The sequence below is a fragment of the Lissotriton vulgaris genome, chromosome 3_1, assembly GCF_964263255.1.
Source record: "Lissotriton vulgaris chromosome 3_1, aLisVul1.2, whole genome shotgun sequence".
Classification (NCBI taxonomy): domain Eukaryota; kingdom Metazoa; phylum Chordata; class Amphibia; order Caudata; family Salamandridae; genus Lissotriton; species Lissotriton vulgaris.
In genome coordinates, this window is record NC_141689.1 from 980945834 (window position 1) to 980966689 (window position 20856).

General features: G+C 45.7%; 1 protein-coding gene across 4 annotated transcripts in view; it reads right to left on the reverse strand.

Moving 5' to 3' along the window:
• VPS13A (vacuolar protein sorting 13 homolog A) overlaps positions 1 to 19393 on the reverse strand; it is a 2146181-nt gene extending 2126788 nt beyond the window's left edge. For all 4 annotated transcript variants that reach the window (XM_086961343.1, XM_086961342.1, XM_086961345.1 and 1 more), the window contains exon 1: positions 19167 to 19393. In XM_086961343.1, coding sequence (XP_086817469.1) covers positions 19167 to 19266 — 100 coding nt within the window. In that variant the 5' untranslated portion in view covers positions 19267 to 19393. The remainder of the gene's footprint in view (positions 1 to 19166) is intronic.
• Positions 19394 to 20856: the final 1463 nt, after the last annotated feature.

Below are 20856 nucleotides of genomic sequence, written 5' to 3' on the forward strand. Positions count from 1 at the left end.
TTCCCCAATTCTACTGATTTAAAAAAACAAGAATCCAAAACCCCAGTTTATCCTGCCATCTAAGCGTGTGCTTATCTAGATAGCAGCCCTTCCGGTAGGCATCTATAAAGTTGTGAAATTGAGGAACCTTTGCTACAAAATAACAATTCAATTAAAGCCACCTGCCCAAAACCCGCAGCGCCGCCAGCTTTTTTAAGAAGGGAGTCCCTTAGCTGTAAAAAAATGTTAAAAATCCCAGGGGCTATACTAAATCTTTCCCGAATTTTGTCAAAGGAAGCTATGTATTCCCCAACCAGAAGATCCCCGATACTATAGAAGCCACATCTTCTCCAACTTGCCAAGCATTCATCTTGTAGGGCAATCGGGAGCTGATCATTCCCAATCAAGGGGGTATACCTACTAAACCTACCTAATTTTTCCTTAAGCCAGCCCAGTTCCGAAAGGCAGCAATTAAGACCTTAAAACTGTGTTTTTTTAAATAACTTGTTTCATAAACTTTCAAAAGGCAGCCGTTAGCCCGTGTACCAAGCAAAATTTCATATATTGAGGGGACATAGTTAGGGTCATTTCCATCCCTAGCCTTGACACCAAAGAGAGGCCAATAATATTGCAAAACTGCAGCTAAATAATAGAACTTAAAATGAGGGAGTCCCCATACCCCTCTCTCCTTTGGGAAGGATAGGAATGAGTTAGCTCTCCTCGTTCTGCCATAGGACCAAATAAATCCCGCTACCTCCCTTTCAATTTGGTGAAACAAAAAAATATGTACTTCCAAGGGAAAAGGCTCATTTCCATTTCCCTGCTCGAGTCGCTCCTGCTTGCACTCCCCCAACCTATCCTCCGTGTTGCTCCTCCCGGCTGTTTTCTCCAAGCCATCACTTCTGCCTCCCCACATTTCCTTCCGTGCCATCACTCACACCTTCACCTTCCCCCTCTCTCCCCCAAACTGCTTCCTCCTTGCTGTGCTTCTCTCCTGCCAATGCTTGCCCAACAACACCTGTATTTGACAACAGTCTAGCTTCAAAATCCAAACCTATTGACTTTGCCAATGCTTGCTTTCAAAGCCTTCCCCCTACACTGTCCCACAGCTGCATTCTAACCACACACCAAACTTACATACTAATCATTGAAATAGGCCTCATATGTAAAGGTCATTACACTGTTTTTATCTTTCTTGGATATATATAAGGAATGCCTTGAGTTTCGGTAGTCAAATTAACAAAGATATGACCAATCTATTAACCAGATTTGAACAAGAACTCTCTCTTCTACCAAAGTCATCTCACATAAAAATCTTGCACATTGAGGAGACAGAAATTAAGATAAAGGATATCTTGCTTTTTAATACAATAGGTGGATACATTACAGATCAGATGGGTCATTTTCATGCATAAACCATGACTGACTTTCACAGACTTCAAAAAACGAAAATCTTGGCGCCTATTACCATAGACATTGGGCCGTTTGCTTTGGAAATAATGTTATGCCATCCTGTCTATCCTATGGGGATTATTGCTTTCAATTTTGGAAATAACTGACAGGTCTTTATTCTATAAGTCTTCGTAAATGGCAAGCAGTCTTCAATTTCTAATGTATTGCTATTATTAAAAGTCTTCAAATGTGCCGAAGAGTTTTGAAGCAATACATAAGAAAACAAATATAAAGGATACAGGATGTCAATGTACTAAATAAACCTACAAAAATAAACTCAACAAGACCGAAAACAAGATGGCATACTTGAACATTCCATTCGGACATAACCATACCACACAAAATAACCATACCAAAAAACAAATATTAAACCAGTAGGAAATATTACAAAATGAGTTACTTTGTATATGGAAAGACAGTCAGCAGCCTCCTGAAAAGAAGGGCTCTCCTTTTTATGAGATCAGGAGAGCACACCCTTTTCAGCACTAGATAAAACCGTGTTCTTCTTGCTCACTTAGTTACTAAAAATTCATCTTCTAAAAGCAACATTTAGAAAGCATTCAAAATGTCAAAAAACTAAAGAAATTAACAAAATTCAATATCCTCCTTTGGAGATGCCAAAAACTTTACCTGCGACTTAAACACTTGGGCATGGCTGCATTAGATTGAAAAAATTCTTATTCCCCGCAGAGAACAAATCTGTCTACTTGTCCAACGCCCTGGTAACATCCTTACGGCACGATTATAAAAGAACAATTAAAGATGTTCAACAAGATAAATGGATACACCTTGTGTGAGGTGTATCCCAATCCTCCTCCTACTCTCTTGGCTCCTATAACAACATGCTGTGTTATTAGTAACTTCTATTCAATGCAGCTTAGTATGTGATGCTTCTTAATTCCCCCAGTCTCTTAGGTCAACAGTTGATACATGCCATTCACGGAGAAGCAGTGCAGGTTTTGAAGTGTACATAGAGATAATAACAGGATTTGTCAGACTGGTTTGGACTCAATCGTGTCTGGGAGGACCTATCCTTTGCCTCGAAGTATCTGTTGCTTCCAACAGTAATCATATGTTGCTCACACAAGGTACTACATCATAACTTGTCTTCCGGTAACTAACAGGCTTCAGTTGCTGCAGTTCCTCTGATAGTAGAGTGAATCATACACGCTCTTCACTCATTCAAACTAGTAATGTCGCACAATGAAGGGGTAAATATCCCCGTAATATCCTAGCCCTGTCCATAGAGGACTAGCTTCCGGACTACACCAGGATGAACCTGTTGCCCAAGGCTATCTTGAGGTCCAGAGGCCCAACAATGTTGATGCCCACCCTCTTAAAGGGGGTGCCAAACATTGGAAGGGGAACAACAGGAGCCTTGTGTCAGCACTTCCCTCCTGACTTCCCACTGGTCTGGCAGGTGGGACATGACCCGCAGAATGCATGTGAGGCCATCTTCAACCAGAGTCCATAGAAGTGGGTGGCAAGTCCATCAAAGTCTTGCCCTGCCCCAGATGACCTGATAGGGGAGCATCATGACCTAGCTCCAGTAAGAAGGCTCTCCAGCACTAGGGGCCACCAACGCACAGGTTGCACCAGGCTCGGGAATTTTAGGCTCGCAATTCAGGAGACCATTTTTCCAGTAAGTGAGGTGATCACCAGATGTGTTGCCAGCTGCCTAGGTATGCCGCTGTAGGGCCTCCAGAGTAGGATGCTCCTTTTGCGATGTTGTAACGACCGGATTCTCAAAACAGACAGCTCACCATCCGTGGCTAACCCAATCATCACGTAACAACACTCTTATCAGGCCACTATTTACAAGACATCTAGAATACTCACCTGAGAAAGTGAAAAGAAGCTATTTACATGCCTGTATAATCAGACATACCACTAATACCTAATGGATTACATATTTGATCCTATATTTCCCTCATTTTATACGTCTCCCGACGATATTTTCTATAGTTATAGTCCCGTAGGACTGTTTCTATCTTTATAGTCCCGTAAGACTGTTTCTATCTTTATAGTCCCGTAAGACTGTTTCTATCTTTATAGTCCCGTAAGACTGTTTCTATCTTTATAGTCCCGTAAGACTGTTTCTTTTACGCCACCTGACGATCTACACTAATAGGGATAACTCGTAGGGATACACCTTTGAGAGTTATTTCCCAAATGAAGTTCAGACTCTCCCCCAATCAACAGTTACCTTTGCAGAAGGGCATATCCCATCCTTCTGTATGTCAGCACCTGGTTAAAAGGAAAGGTTAATCTCATTCATGAAGACAACATTCAAATATGAAACTGGGGTCCCTTTATTTAACATTAGAATAGAATACCAGAACAAAGAAACCATTATAACAATGATATATGTATATAAGCAACACAGTAGGAAATTATTAATGTAAGTGGAGACCTAAACATAACCTAGGAAGCAAAGAGGAATGAATGATTATATAATAGAAACATTTTAAGAACACCTCACCCTATTAAGAAGGGTCCAACTCTCTGTCCCTCTCTGGTGGAGTTAGGACTCTCTCCATCACCATGGCACCACCACCAACGGACCAACATCTGCTGTCTGTTCCTCTTTCTCTGGTGGAATCAGGACTCTCTCTCTCCTGCACCATCACCAACATGCTAACTTCACTCCACTGGTTCAACTGCTCCAAAAGCTCCAACTGGCAGCTCCATCTCTTCCATCTGACTGGCAACTGCTTCAATACATTCTGACAAACTGGCAGCTCCAGCTGACAGTTCCAACTCCAAAGATCATCTCTGACTGCTTCAACTCCAAAGACCAACTGACCGTTCTCTTCAGCTCCAAAAACCATCTGACAACTCTGCCTCTCTGCACTTCGCTAATATGGAATGCTCTCCTCTAGTGGAAAGTTCCAGCCAGTAGCCTCCTCCCACCAAATCCATGTACCAGGCTCCCTGCTCCAGACGTTCTCACAGTGATCAGTTGCTTGTTTCGTCTAGAGACTTGAGCCCAGGGACATTTCTTGATAAGATTCAGCTCCAGTCGGTTCTCTCTAGTTTGCAAAGAGCGAACAACACCTCATAACTAAAACATCACACTTGACCTACATGCATCTCAGTCTGCAGAGGCAGAAAGCAAAATGGAGTCTCTCTGGTTCTGGGCCTTGTAGGCCAGAAAAGGATGAAATAGACACTTAGCTCTATACACAAACCCTACCAATAGGTAATATAAAGTCAGAAATACAGGATCCACCCTCTACTATAGGTAGAATGATGAAAGGACACATAATTATGTCAAAGCCAATAGGCAATAGATGGATTAGAGTCAGAAATAAGGGATCTATCATCATATAAAGCGGCTATCCTCTAGTTTATGCTTCTAGGTCTGAAAGGAGGCAAAGAAGGCACAGAATAATGCCAAATCCAATAGGCAAACCCTACAAATAGGCTGAAATAAAGGACTCATAGCAATATACTGAGATGGCAGTGGACTACTAGTCATCACTAATCCAAATAGGGAAAATTATCCTGTTGTTACAGATGTCCAAAGCTCCCTTCTTTCTGCCAGTTGGTCAGTTCAGGTAAGTTTCCCAGGATGGCAAGTCCTCCGCTGTAGGTTCTCGGCCTTCGCCCTCAGGCTCTGCCTCCTCCCAGATTATGGGAGTTTCAGGAGCGGGTTTCCTGCACTCCTTGCCCATCCTTTTCTTTGCAGGTACCTCGGCCTTTCTTCCGGGCTCCAGGGCCTCCTGACTACCCTCGCAGGTGGCCATGGACCATGTGATCAGACATGCCCTCTCAGACAACCTAAACATCTTCAGGAGGGACCAGAGCTTCACCTCTTTGCAGAGGGTGCGCTCCAGCTCACTGCTGAGCAAACAATACACAGGCATGGATGGACTCACACCACCCTCACTGGTATCTGAGACCCTCCGCCCCATTCAACGGCAATCAGAGCTACTGGATAGTAACTCTCATGGTTGTCAGCTACTACTACAACCTGGTGGACTACATTCGGGGCTACCTGTGCTGAGGACACTTGCCGACGCCTGGCAGTGGTTAAGCTAGCTCCTCTGTTTCTCAGAGCCTCCACCTGCTGCCTATTGATGGTGACCCGTTCCCTGTACCTTTTAGTGTTGTTAGCCATACGGGCCTTTGGCACCACCTCTCCGTCACCCAAGGACACTAGGGTAACCTCTGCACTATCCCCAATACTAACTGTGGAAAATCTCCTCCCTCAAACTACACTATCCAGCCCACTGTTCCTGCCCATCAGTGGGGGCTGTGCCTGCTTGGAACACTTGGCGTCACCCTTGAAGTGCCCAAACTGTTCGCACTCCTAGTAACTAGGGGTAAACTTCCATGAAGACTTATGGTCAGGAAACGCACATTTCTTCTGGTCAGGTGTGGATTGGGAGGGGAAATGGTGGCTGGATAGTCTCCCAGCCGCGAGTTCCTTATTCTCCCTCCGGCACCGGCAGCGTGGGCTTTCAATGTCGGGCCTGCTTACCTGATTTCAGCCAGCGTCCCGTTCTCGCGGTGTCTCCCGGCTCGTCTTCTTCGGACGGGAATGTTGCTTTTCTCACCTCCTCCAGCTCAGCGACATTGCAGCGCCCCCGGCTTTCGTCATGTGCTGGCCGGGACACATCGCATAGTGTTTTCTCCCTCGGGCAGGGGCGGCAGCTCCGAGCAGCAGCTGAAGTACACAGGGAGAAGCGCGCTGCCTCTCGGGTTTCCTTCCGGGGCACGCCTAGGAAGATCGGCTCCTGCCAGGTGCCCCTGCCTGGGGAACAGAAGCCCTCAAAAAGCAATAGTGGAAAACGGCTCCCCACGGGCAGCAGTGGTGAATTTGCTCATCTGATTCACGGCACATGATACCAACTGGATGCCTGCGATGAAGTGAACTTTTTGGCAAACACTAAGCAGGAGAATCTCCAACTAAAGTGGGTTAGTAAACGAATAACGACTGGTCACTCATCTAAATTGGCCTGTGTTCGGCATTTATGTCTATTTCAACAGATTTAATCGCAGCCATTTCGGAGTAAACATATGCAGACCAGGGTTGAACTGGCCTACAGGGCAATCCGGCAGCCAAAAAGGCTTGTCTAACAGGACACGGGTGGGCCAGTTTTGTGTGCCCTTTTTAGGTCTTGCCTACGCAGCGCACATGCGCTGCATACAGGGGCCTTTAGCCGTCGTTCTTCACTTTTTCAACCACTGACCTCATGCTTGTGGCGGCATCCACCTTGCGGGAGCGCGCAGCGGTGCGCCACAAGCACGAGTGCAGTGCTTGAAAAAGTGAAGACTGCTCTTGCGGCCGCATGTCTTGTTTTACTTTGCACGCACTTTATGGCCGCTCTGAGTGCCTTTAGCTTGCTTCAACGCTCCTCACCCACCATGGCTCCGCGTCTTGTTACCTCTTCTTTTTAAGTAAATCCGGCTATTCTTTTGACTCCTGTTCCAAAATGGTGCTCACGGTTTTGATGAGCCTGTCCTCTCTATCCCTTGTATTTAACCGCGTACCGCGAATCACTTTCGCATGTTCTACCAATGCGGAGCTGTTCGTTTCAACATATGGAGGCATTAATTTACTTTTCTTGACCAGGACACTTGTATCTTATACCGTGCACTGCGAACTACGGTGTTTACCTTTTCATGTTCTGCTCGTGCAGAGTGGTTCGTTCTTACTCTTTCATGACCGGGACACTGCCGATTGTTTCACATCTTGTTATGCTACCTTTATTTCTCACTTTCACAAGGTTCTTTTTCTTTCACTTTTTTTTGTTCGTTCATGGATGTTTACTTTGTAATTTTACTTGATCCTTTTTTCCTAATATTGGGAAACCACTTGTAATTTCTAGAGGTTTCATGCCTCACTTTTATTCACCGAATCACCGGCAGTGGGTTTAATTTTTTTCTGTTCAGTTTTCGATTCAGAAAGACTGTTGCAGTTTAACAAATGTATGTACATATCTTGTATCACTGGGGGATCCACCCTACAGACTTGTTAATGCTGATGATTTATTGAGGACATAGTTACTATACGCTGAGTCAGGTGCTTCCATAGTAGTTGATTACCTTATATTCATTATATTTTAAAAGATTCTTCCCTGATGAAGGGCCAGTCCCAAAATGCATTGGGGTACCTGAGCATTTAAGAACATATATGTTATGGTGTTATGGATTAATATTATAAAATCGCCCATTTAAATATTAATAAAAAAAAAAGAACTGATTACACCGATGACTTCTATTGATTACTATTCTGAAAATCATTCATGGTCAACCTTATAAGGGTGTAAACTAAACATTATTACGGCGTCTATAGTGCGTTCAACACTCCCTTGTTGGTAACGCATCAAACGAAGTAAAAAACATTGGCATTTATAATGCCAATAACTTCAACAAATGAAAGACCAATTGTATTTCCAAAGCAATAGGTCTCACATTTGTTAAAGTTAGAGCTGTTGGTGTTGAAAATAACAGTTTTTTACTTTCGTTTTTTTTATACCATTGGCAATAGTGCTATGCAAATATAATGACTCCACTGGAAATTAAAAAAAAGTTTAAAAAAAAATTCAACGCTAACAGCTCTAACTTCAACAAATACAAGACCTATTGCATTGCAAATGCTTGTTATATGTTGTGTTAGGCTGGTTTCTCAGTGAAGATGGTACTCTTGAGACAACAAGAAATTTCAAAGCCATGTTTTGCTGCTGGGTGAGAACAGAGGGTCACCAGGAGGAAACGCCCCACAGAAGCATTCCAGAACAAATCAGATAAATTGTAAAGGGCTAAGGAGAGGAGGTTTGAGGAATCAACTGTGCATGAAGTAGACCAGAAGGGAGAGGAGGGAGTGTATACTGGGTCATAGCAATCAGAAGTAAAACATGTACACTGGCATAAGCCTGAAAACCACAAGGGAATTCATTACTCCCAACTGCGGCAGCAATCCATCACCTTAATCAGAACCTTAAGGCCCATTTCCCATGCTTATATGAAGACGCATGGTACCCTTGATGTGTGACTGAGAGCCTGTCTGGGCTTGGCCGGGTCGACAGAATCCAAAGAAAATCACCACACGTGGATGTGGGCACTTAGTTTTGTTTAGACCAATTTCTACCTGCATAGATGGGTATGGAATCACCCGTGTTGGGTCACGGTCAGTGGTAACACTTTGCTAGCTGGACACTGGTCCACAGCAAAAGTCTGTCAATGGGGTTGGAGAGAGGTGGGGACGGACGGGTCACAAATGTATTTAATTGTGAAATATGTTTTTCAGAATGCAGCAACCCGGGTAAAAGATCAGAGTTCCAGAAATCACTGTGACACAGCACAACTGTGTAATAAAGAACTTCTATCACTATTTTATCACCCCCAGAGTTCAGCTTGGGTGGATGTGTTGTATGAGGGCTCCCACACTCAGCAGCGAAGTCGGTTACTTTTAGCTCAAGGCCAACAGAGGCCTGTAGGTGTTCGTGCAGTCACCACGTGCCCTGGCATGGTGCCAGCTTTAGCAAATGGTTAATGTTATCACCTAGACATGCAAAGTGTTTTTTTTCCAGAACAAAATTTTATTGTTTTTCTTATTGTTGAAGGATTACAAAGAGGGCACCGCCCTCCATGGATCAGGGGAGCAGTGTGCAGATAAGTAAACATCGCATACAAGCAATTCAATCAACAATTTGATATAAATGATCTTCCCCAAACTCCCTGACCCCCAACTCCCACCCCTTTAACTCCCCGCCCGGATCCCCCCCCGTCCCCGAACAGTGTCTACATGGTCCGAAGATAAGAGCATAATAATAACATAGGCAGTGTGTATACTTTTTCACCCAGGGTCAACAAACAATTGTTCTGCATCAGCATCCCGATGCACTGGTGGCTCCAGCCACAGTCCTCTATAGTCCGCCCATCTCTTCCATATTTTAAAAGGTTTGCGGGGGCACCCCCTGGCTTCAAAAACCGGGCGCTCCAGCCCCATGTAGAAATCTAAACCTCTCTTCCACACCCCTACCAAGGGAGCCCTTGGATCCTTCCAGGCCCGAGCTATATCTCTTTTGGCCGCTGTATGGCCTAGGAGCAGCAGATGGCGTTTATAGATATTCCCTCCCACCTGTTCCATAACATGAAGAAGGCCCAGCTTCGGCGATCGAGCGAGGACCCAGCTCAACACTTCAGACAGGCAATCCCATACACCGGTCCAAAACCTCATCAATTTATCACACGCCCACACCGTGTGGATAAAGGTGCCTACCGCACGGCCACACCGCAGGCAATCAGGGGAGGCAATCAGACCAGCCCTCCACAATCGGTCTCTAGTATAGTAAGCTATATGCAAGTACTTGAATTGAATAAAGCGCAGGCGCACCGCAACCGCCGCCCCCCTCTGGGGCTCCAGGGCTTCTCTCCAGTCCTCTTCCTCCAAGTCCCCCACGTCTCCCTCCCACACCGACCGTAGCCTGTCTAGGGGAGAGGAACAGTGCGTAACTAGTGTCTGATATATATTAGATATTTTCTTATTTTCTAGTTCTCCCATGAACACCTTAGCTTCCAGGGGGCTAAATTCGGGCAAGGATTCTAGACCGACCAAAGCGGGGGACAAGGCGTATCGGAACTGCAGGTATTTAAAGAATTGAGTTTGGGGCATATCATATTCCTCTCTCAAGGCCTGGAACGATTTAAGGGTCATGCCTTTCATGGAGTGACCCAACGCCGATATTCCAATTGCGTCCCAGCCGCGGAATCCCTGTAAGGACGCCAGTGCCGGAAGTCTCCCATTCTGCCACAACGGGGTTTCCCTCGTCAATTTGTTCCACCACCCCATACGGCATAGAGCTCATATATCTCTCGAGGGCGTAGGCCGGGTCACCCCGGTCCCCATACCACCAATCGTTTAGTACTAAGAGATGAGACGCTTGATAGTAGGACAAGATATCTGATGTGGCTAAGCCCCCACAATACGTGGAGAGGAAGCAAGTGCGGAGCGCCACTCTCGCCACTCCACCAGCCCAAAGGAACTGGCTCAATGCTGAATTTACCTGTCTAAACCACTGTGGTGGGATTGGATAGCGATGATTTTGCAGTTGGTAGAGGAGACGCGGGAGATCTACCACCTTGAATATGGCCGACCGCCATATATATTATGGGGCATTCTGGACCATGTTTTCATATCCGACCGTACGCGGTCCCAAACCGGCAGCACATTGTGTGCCTAAGAGATTCCAGGGACATCCTTCAGGAATACGCCCAGGTACTTAATGCCTCCAGCCGCCTCCTGCAATGCTGACGCTCAGGATCCCAGGCCCTCATGCCCTCCCAGCACCCACAGCGTAGATTTCCGTAAGTTCAAAAGGAGTCCAGACACTTCACCGAATATCTGCATGATTTCGAGGACCCTAGGCCCCGATCTATTTAGATCTGCGAGGAAGAAAAGGACGTCATCGGCGTAGAGCGCGATTCTGTCAGACGGTCCCACTTCCCATTCAACGCCTCGCATCTGCGCGTCCATTCGCACCCACGCCGCCAGGGCGAATAAATAGGGTGAAAGGGGGCAGCCCTGTTGGGTGCCCCGGCCTATAGGGAAGGGGCTGGATACCGCTCCCGCCACTCTCACAGACGCCGTCAGATCTGTGTATAGCAGCTGCAGATGCGAGAGGAAACGGGGTCCAAGGGAGACAGGAGCGCACGAAGGTATACCCAACTCAATGAGTCGAATGCTCGATCAATATCGGCCAGCAGGAGTGCTGCCCGAAGCTTGGCAGCTCGATCCGCCTCCATCACCACCTGCGCGCGCCGGATATTGTGTCTCGTAGCACTGTGGGGCATAAATCCGGCCTGGTAAGGGTGAACCAAGTCAGTAATGTATGGGAGGAGATGATTGGCCAGGGCTTTCGCCAGTATTTTCGCTTCAACATTTAGGAGCGATATCGGCCGATATGATTCGTGTTGTTCCGGAGGCCTTCCAGGTTTACAAAAGACCACGATTTCGGCGTGTCGCCAGTCCGCTGGAAGGCGGCCACACTCTCTGACCGCCTCCAGAGCACGTCTATACCGCGTCTCCAATTGGAGATGAAAAGTTTTTATGAATTCGCACGGGAATCCATTGGGCCCGGGGGCCTTACCAGTGTTCAGTTCCCCAAGTGCCGCGCCCAGCTCCTCAGCCGACAACGGGAGTTCAAGCCGATCAGGCCCTTCATCCGATAGTGCCCGTGGCGGGAGGTACCATGCAGACTGCAACAAAACAACAAAAAACTGGCCATGTGTATTATTAAAAAAAAATGTTTTCTTTATAAAATTGAAATTTTTTTCATGTATAGTTAATTTGACTTGCATGCTGCAATGCTCTAGGTTTTATTTATATCAAATTATGAACAAACCTTCTTGGTATCAGAATGCATCAAACATTAACATCTTAGCATTAACTCTGGAATAGCAACGTGAGGATTCTAAAGCAACACCAAAACCACATTAACACAGCCAAGAACACAACATGTCATCCAACGTGGTTCCAACAGTGTGCTAGCCAATTTTAAAAACACTTGTTCATATCAACATAAGCCGGGGGAAATATATGCGTGCACAACACTACTGCAGTGCTACCAACCAAGAACTACAGACATGAAGGTTTAAAGGAATAAGGAACATTAGCTAAGGGTAGAATATCCTAGTAAAGCACGCTATAGGAAAGAGTTGTATCCCCACCACAATAAACAAGCATTTACAATGCAATGGTTTCGCCTTTGGAAAAGTTAGAGCTATTGGCATTGTAAATGACAAAATTTGTATTTATGTGTTGGTTTTGAAAACAGATAAATAAATGGCATTGTCATTTACATTGCCATTAGCCTCTGCAGTCACTCAGCAGTCCCTAAAACTCCATAACACTCCCTAGTCACTCTGCACTCCCTAGCACTCCCTAGTCACTCTGCACTCTGCACTCCCTAGTCACTCTGCACTCCCTAGTCACTCTGCACTCCCTAGTCACTCTGCACTCCCTAGTCACTCAGCACTCCCTAGCACTCTGCAGTCACTCTGCACTCACTAGCACTCTGCAGTCACTCTGCACTCCCTAGCACTCCCTAGCCCTCTGCAGTCACTCTGCATTCCCTAGCACTCTGCAGTCACTCTGCACTCCCTAGCACACCCTAGCACTCTGCACTCCCTAGTCACTCTGCACTCCCTAGCTCTCCCTAGCACTCCCTAGTCACTCTGCACTCCCTAGCACTGCCTAGTCACTCTGCACTCCCTAGTCACTCTGCACTCCCTAGCACTCTGCAGTCACTCTGCACTCACTAGCACTCTGCAGTCACTCTGCACTCCCTAGCACTCCCTAGCACTCTGCAGTCACTCTGCATTCCCTAGCACTCTGCAGTCACTCTGCACTCCCTAGCACACCCTAGCACTCTGCACTCCCTAGTCACTCTGCACTCCCTAGCTCTCCCTAGCACTCCCTAGTCACTCTGCACTCCCTAGCACTGCCTAGTCACTCTGCACTCCCTAGCACTCATTATTTGAATATTGTGGGCTTCAATATAAAAGATGGTTCCCACTCCTGGCAAAATGTTGTCCCGGGCATATTGATTGGAATTCTTAGCGTATTGATGGTTCCCACCTTTGGTATTGGTGGCCATGGCATACAGGTGGAAATGCTTTGCATAATGTGAGAATCAATTTCATGATGGCAACCGCTGGCAAATGCCACCTCTGACATATTGATGTCAATTTTTGAAATATTGGTTTCCACCACTGAATGATATTGCTCAACCTAGTATAGTGGTGGCCAAGGTATAACCGTGGCAATTACTTGCTTCTTGTTGTTGGCACATATGGCATCTGGATTCCCACCCTTGGTCTAATGTTGATCCAAGCATGATGATTCTTGGCATATTGTAGACCTCCATGGCATGAGATAGTGATACATGGCATTCATGTGTGGCAGTGATGCATGTGAGTATGTGATGAAAATGACACATTGAAGTTTGATTGTCAAATGTATATTTACGAAAAATGAAAAGATATTTGTGGCAAAACAGGTTTTATTTATTTTTTTCTTAATAAGCTTTTGTCATTTTGTTTGCTCTTTTCAAAAAGAAAATGTGTATTTGATAGCAACATATGGCTATTTTCAAAAATTGATCCGCTGATGTTTGGGGATAAGATGATTGCATTTCAACATGTCTGTTAGCCAGCTAGTTGAGTAAGAATCAGTAACACTCTCTGTATTGCTTGGGCCAGGGAGACACCCAATTTGGATCCCGCACCCTCCAACTCAGCTGAGTCACTGACAATACTGAATATCTCTAATTTGGATTCATCACACAGGTTGTGTTTATTCAAAACATTATTATCGAAAATCAGCTCTTAGCAAACAATACAATATCTGTACAAGATTTAAACAAAAAAAATAATATTGCATCTTAAATCCTATACCAAACACAACACTGCAGTATTTACACCTAAAGCGCCTCTACAGGAACAGAAAGTCACTAGCTCCCTCTCATTGCTGTATGCCTAAGTCTGTTTACAGTATTCTAGCCCAGCTGTGTGCAGCGCCCACGTGCACAGCTGTCTCATGTCACGGGATGCACTCCTGTCTCAGGTCCATAGGACTTTTCTACCACAGCTGCACCTCTCCTCCCACACAGGGCCCGCCTTTTAAAACAACACACTGGTTGCATGCATCACTTTGTGGATGTTTGCACTGCCTGCACAACTGCATGGATGGGTTCCTGCACCTCTACTTCCTCGCAGGGCCTCAATTTAAAACGAAACACTGGTTGCATCACTTTATGGCGGCTTGCATTACCTGCACAACTGCATGCAGTGATTCCTGCATCTCTCCTGCCTCGAAGGACTGCCTTCTGAAAACAATGCCTTGGTTGCATCACTTTGTGGCGGCTTGCACTGCCTGTACAACTGCATGGATTGGTTCCTGCAGAATACCCCACCTTACTTTTCTTTCATGCGCACGTGCATCCCGCCCTCCACCCAGATAGGTCTGCGCAGGAAGGTCTGCACCGGCATAGTACTTGGGGTCAGAGGGGGGCTTTATTAGGATGTAGTAAGGGGCTGTGACGACAGAATGTGAAGGATGCACGTGCACTAACACTAACGGCACCGTGCTACCGGCGCAGGCACGAGGATCGGGGGGGGGGGGGCAGACGGGACGTAGTCAACGAAAGGGCTGCACTGGCGGCGAATGGAAGGTGCACAGGATTGCGTACAGTTGTGTAGGGCCAGGCTCCGCAGACAGGGTACAGAGGACAGACAGTGTGCGGGGGTGCTGTGGGTGTGCTCTGAAGGGTGCTGCTGAGTCTGTGCAGACCGTGCATTGAAGTGCTGTGTCTGTCTCTGCAGACAGGGCTCGGGAGGGTGCAGTGTCTGTGCACGGGAGGGGGCTGTCTGTCTACAAGACGTGTACTGGGGTGCTGTGTCTCTGCAGACCTGTTCAGGCCCCCGGGGGGTGCTCCAGCAGACAGGCTACGGAAACAGTGCGATGCTGTGCAGACTATAGGAGCGCAGAGAGCGGGAGGGGGGGCGGGAACGGGCACACGGAGAGCGGGAGGGGGGTGGCAGGGGCGGGAACGGGCACATGGAGAGCGGGAGGGGGGAATGGGATAAAAACACAATTTATAAAAAATGCTGCTTACCTGAGCATTGAGCAGGGGAAACAGTGGTCGACGGGCCCCGGCGCCATCTTCGGCGGAATGAAAAAAACGCCCTGACAGAAAGAGAAAAAAAAACAACACGCTCACCGCCGAGATGACGCGCACAGAGGGGCGGAGAGGGAAAAAAAAATCGCAGGAACGCCCCCGAATCTGGTCCGGCCTTGACGGACAGATCCGGCTCCCAATGGCTAGCCTCCATTTATGGTTCTAGCCAATGGGAGCCGGGGGAAGTTCCTGTAGCCCTTATAGTAAACAATAGATTTCGCCTGCGCCGAAAAGCTGCACAGAGCGCAGCCTTCGGCGAGGCGAAACCTAAAAAGGCACCCATCTTTAAAACTAGCCCTTACAAAGCACTTCAAAGTTTAGACACAACTGAGATCACAAACCCCCAACCTAGTTGTGTACGTACAGATATCATTAGCCAGAACATTTTATCAGTCAAAATAAACATAGCAGAACTCCCAACTCCCAACAGAGCCCGTGGTGTTTTCGTATTAGAAAATTAAAAATCGGAGCAGGGAGTGGACTGAATAAATTATATCATATAAATTACAAATCGCATGTGTCTTTCGTTTTCTGGAGCTGTATTCGCATGACACCTGGTGGTAAATGACGAACACAAACAAGCACTGGCCGAGCGGCCTTAAAGTGAAAGTGATCGCGATACACTTAATGACCCGTGACGGAGGAAAGACAGATGACGGCTGCACGCGCGCATAACCGCAAGCTTGAGGCCAGAAAAAGCCTGTGGTAGCACTTTCAAAACCAACTTACTAAATGTCTCACAGATCAGTGCAAGTGCTGGCTCAGGCGAGACCTAACAATCACACATGGCCAAATGGAAAACCGCCCCTGCCTTCATTGAAGACTTAGAGAAAATTAAAAAGTCTTATAAATTATAACCTTCAAATAACTTGTTGCGGATCTTATGAACATACCGTGTGGCAAGTAAAAGGGTGCAGTGTAAAAAGCCAAATGACTAAAGATCCACTGACAAAAAAAGGACAAAAAATAATAATGTGGCCGGATAGCAAATTCATACCCTGGCATCTCGCTTACATGTTCATCCGGCCCTTCTGGTCTAAGATATTAGTCCAAATCAAGGATATCTTAGGGTACCCAACCCCAAGCAAAGTGAAATTTGTTCTTTTGGGACTACGAAACCCTTCACTTTAACGTAGAAAAAAGGGGTGATAAAACTATAATGTGGCTTTGCCTGGGAGCTACTAAAATAGCATTGGCAGCAGCTTGTAAACGGAGGGAGGCTTTCACACTCACACAGTGGCATGCCCGTTTATGCTCTCACTATGGAAAGACTAGCGGATATTTTCTGGGATGATTTAAAACACTTTGGGCTCACCTGGGGACCTCAAGACACATACCTTCCAGGGGCCTTCCACTTACTGACTGTCCTACATGCACCAGAGCCCTCCATCTCTTTCCATTTTAATCATGAATTGAAGACCCGCTCGCATCTCATCTCACGCCTCCTTGGGGATGACCTTCGGGTGTACCAGCATCCTCCAATATGATCATATACGGTAATCAGAAGCTACCATCTCCTGCTACACGTTTTACTTTATTGTGTAATTTCTATAGTACGTATGTAATGTTTTGCGGTCAGGCAACATAATTATGTGTACTCATGGGGGTTCCTTTAACATCAATCAATCAATCAATCAATCAGGGGTTTATGAAGCTCGATACTCACCCATGAGGGTCTCAAGTCGCTGAGGGCAACATAAGAGACTCTGTACCTGACATTGATTGGTAACTTGGGGGGGGGTCATAGTGGAGCTGTTGCCAGGGATGTGTAATTCCTTTAGCCCAACGCCCAGGAGATATTGTTTGGTGTCAAGGGCAACACGTTTTCATGTGTATTTTATCCTTGGGACAAGTTGGCCCAACCACCTGCAGCACAAACGCTTTGGCTGCCTGTTTGCAGTACCACATTATGGAACAGAGAAGGGCACTGTCTGCAGTTAAGGTAATATTTGTGTCTATATGTTAATGCTGTTCAAACTTGTATCTATGGTTCATCAATTGAAAGCCTTTATTATTAAGGTGAACGCACTAAGTAAAGGTTGTAAGCTCTGACTTCACTACTGACAGTGGTTCCAGTATAAAAATGTGTACACACTTTTTCAACGTTTAGCAATATGAGGCTATAATGCTCCCAGAATGCCCTCCGATTTGATGCAAATATTTGCAGAAGATTGAAAGCAAGATTATGATTCTTTGCTTTCAAAATAAAATGTTAATAAAAAAATGAAAGGAGGAAAAAAACATTTTGCATAAACTACAAATTTCAGGTAACATTTCTTTGCAGCATAATTTAGTAATGTGTTGATGCACACTAGTATTTCCCAAAAATACTCAAACTGGAAAATCAGTGTAACCAGTTTCAATAATATGGGAAACAAAATAAAACAAGCATTGGCAAAGTCAGTAGGTCTGAAATTTGTGGTCAGCTTTTTAGTTTTGTCAATGTGTGACTTGTTTTGGCATGATTTGTGTAAAACCTTATTGATGTGGGGGCTGCAGGGCACTCAACATTATAAAAAAAAAACATTGGCAAAAGCAAAAATTGTTTTTGGTCTCAAAAAGCACACACTGCCACATTAGGTACTGGCACTGAACAAAACTACTTTGTGTGCAGATATGCTCCTTGTGAAAGAGCAGAACGCTGTCACACACAGTGAAAGAGAGAGAGAGAGAGAGAGAGAGAGAGAGAGAGTGAGAGAAGTTCAATAAACACAAAAGGTCACGTCAACACCGGACCAAATTAGGGGCCCAATTATTGAAGAAAGGCTCAAAAGTGCACCCATGGTACATATCCTTGCATTAAGTGCAGCTATGTAGCTTTCATGCATTCGCAAGAATTTACATAAGTAGGACAAGAAATAGTACTCCAAGAAAATATTAGAGAACTGCATTTTAGCATGAGCAAATGTGCATGTGTAGATTTTGCTCATGCAAACATCTGAGTGCTTACAAGTTCACTTTCCCTCCAACCACTCCCCCCCCCCCCCCCAAACTCTTGAAGGTGGTTTACTTCTGCCATTGGCAGGAGTAAATGTCCAACATTTCTCAGTATGGGAAAAGATTAGAGAAGAGTTGCTGAAAACCCTTAAAACATACAAGGTAGTAGGTTTGCACAGACTCAAAAGGGCATTCTAACCCTGGAACTATTGCTTACCACTACCTTCCGCCCCAGTATGTGGATAAGTGGCAACATAAGGGGACTGCAAGTATTCAAACACTACTATGGTATGAGCCCTAGCATAATCAGAGAGGCTATATCAGAGCTCTTATATAAAGAGATTGCTGTCATAATTTGTCGCCGCACTACATGGCACCAAAGGGACAAGTAGATTTTTGAAGCATCCTGCCACATGGACAAGTAGATACTTTACTACATTCCACACCCATGAGTTGTGCTGTAATTTGGCGACTGTGTAAAACCCAATGAAAACAATTTAAACAACAACAAAAAAAAATCAAGCTTCAGTTTATGATTTTTGGCGTTCATGTTAAACTGCAAAATGATGAAAAGGCGGAGATCGCATTTCACGTGGAGAGGTTCACAATTCACTGCTAGTGGGAACAAATTCACAATCCTCTAAATCAATCAGGTTTATTCACAACGTTACTGCCCGCCACATTATGAGTCAGCATAAGGTGTGAGCCCTATTTCAAAACACCTGCAACCCCCGTTGTCCTATTGTCACACTGTGCAGTAGCGTTTCTAAACTGTCGCCTCTGTTCCTCGTACACGCAGCCTATGACATGGTGTACTTTAACGAACCCACCTGCTGAAATACTGCTGGACTCTACTCCCAAGGCCCCCGCACATGTCGGCGCCAATGCCGCTCATGGCAGCGAGTCAAAAAGGATCTCAACATGTACACAAACTGGCCAACTCACAAACTGTGCACTCTTGCAAACAGCACACACGAGACTGGATACAGTGTGTCACGTCACATACATGCACACAGTGCCTCGGCATTTGAAGTGTCCTTCAGCGCAAACATACAGTGCTTTACACTGCGCATACACGTTGTGCCCCACCTCTCGGCTCTCACTCACCTCCCCAGATGCCCAGCTTCAGCTGAGAGCTGTCCAGATTCACCACGTAGTCCCCCAAGAAGCGATTTAGCACATCGACCACCACCGACTCAAACACCATTTTGGCACCAAGCTCTGGGCCCCCCCGAACAAGGTTCGGGTTCCCGAGCTAGAGGCACTACAGACAGACAGAGCCGGGACAGCACCCTGACTGGTGCAAAAAACACAAGCTCAACCAGCAGTGAAAACAGGCCTAATCAAGCCCTGCCCACAAAAGGACGGGGATGTTATCAAACCAAAACAAACATTTCCCTACGTCACCAAAACCGCGTTTTTGAGCCACTAAGAAAGTGTTAACTGGGTTTTGTGATTTTCTCTCTGACATTTAATGTATCGACGTTGTAAAAAAAAAAAAGACCTAGCCTTTTTTTTAAATACTTTTCTTTAAATATGCTTGTGCGTATGCAGTTGACCGCACCCTTCTTATTATTTAGTTTCAATGTGGAAAGTTTAAGTACGCGTATTGTTCATTGGTTTTGAATAGTAATTTTAAAGACATGTAATTTTTATGCGAGCTACAGCTGCTCGGTTTCCTACTTACCAGCTGCCATTTTAGCCTCAGGCAAACATAGCCAAAAAGGTTGAGAGTACGGTAATTCCCATTGCTTGCAAATATACTGACATTGTTTTTTGGCCGTCAGTACATATGTAGCACTTGTAGTTTTTTTTCTCCATAAGGTTTCACCTGCAGCCCTGCTTGTCAAATCTCTTGTCTATATTAATATATCTTAAAAGGGGACTTTTGTCAGTTCCCATTTTGGAATTACTGTGTTCATTCCCTTTTGTGTGAAACATTTTATTTGGTTAACTTCCCCTAGCTGCAGCATTTAGGATAATTGTCCTAAAGCTGTTCACACTTTTTTAAGCCCCATTCACTGTCAAGATTGTAATGTTGTAGGTTCACCGCAAATGAGGACACAAAGATACCAGGTGCTTCTAATTGGTTCCTTTAATGTTTTCAGAGCTTCGCTATGTAAGAGAGCGCCGAGCGTCTAAACATGACTTGCTCCGGTCGCTTCTGCTATGCAATCGCCGTTCGCGCGCTTTGCAGCGATCTCCTGCACATGCGCAGGTGTTCCGCTCTCACTCCGGCGCACCGCGTCATCACGCGGGAGCGTCGGAAGCTAGAGCGCAACACTACATATCTCCTCTTTTCCAACAACACAAACGAAAATTATAAGTCCCAAGTTCAATAGTCATTTACTTCAAAATCTTTAAATCGAGTGGGTCGGACCACTATCCTCCCTGCACGGGTGCGTCTTACCGGAGTGGATTCTTCCCTGGTACATTCACGTGTGGGACTCCTCGCCTTCCTCGGTGTCCCAGCATCATTCTCTGTGGCGGTGGTTTTGCTTGTGGTCGCTCCTTCCTCTACACTTACTGTGAGAAGTTGGCCTGATATGCAGTGCTCACTATTCTAGTGATCACTATGTATCATTCCAAACGCCCCTTATTGATGATTGGTTGTAAGTCAACCTTATAGACCAGCTATCCTAGTAGCATGGACAAGAGCAGTCTTTAGGCTAAACTCTAGAGGGCGTGTCAAGCCAGCTGTTATACCATCACATATACCCCTTGAACACCAAGTGAAAGGACACCACACAAGTTGTTATGAAAATAAAAGGATATTTATTTATAACAAGTCTACCCT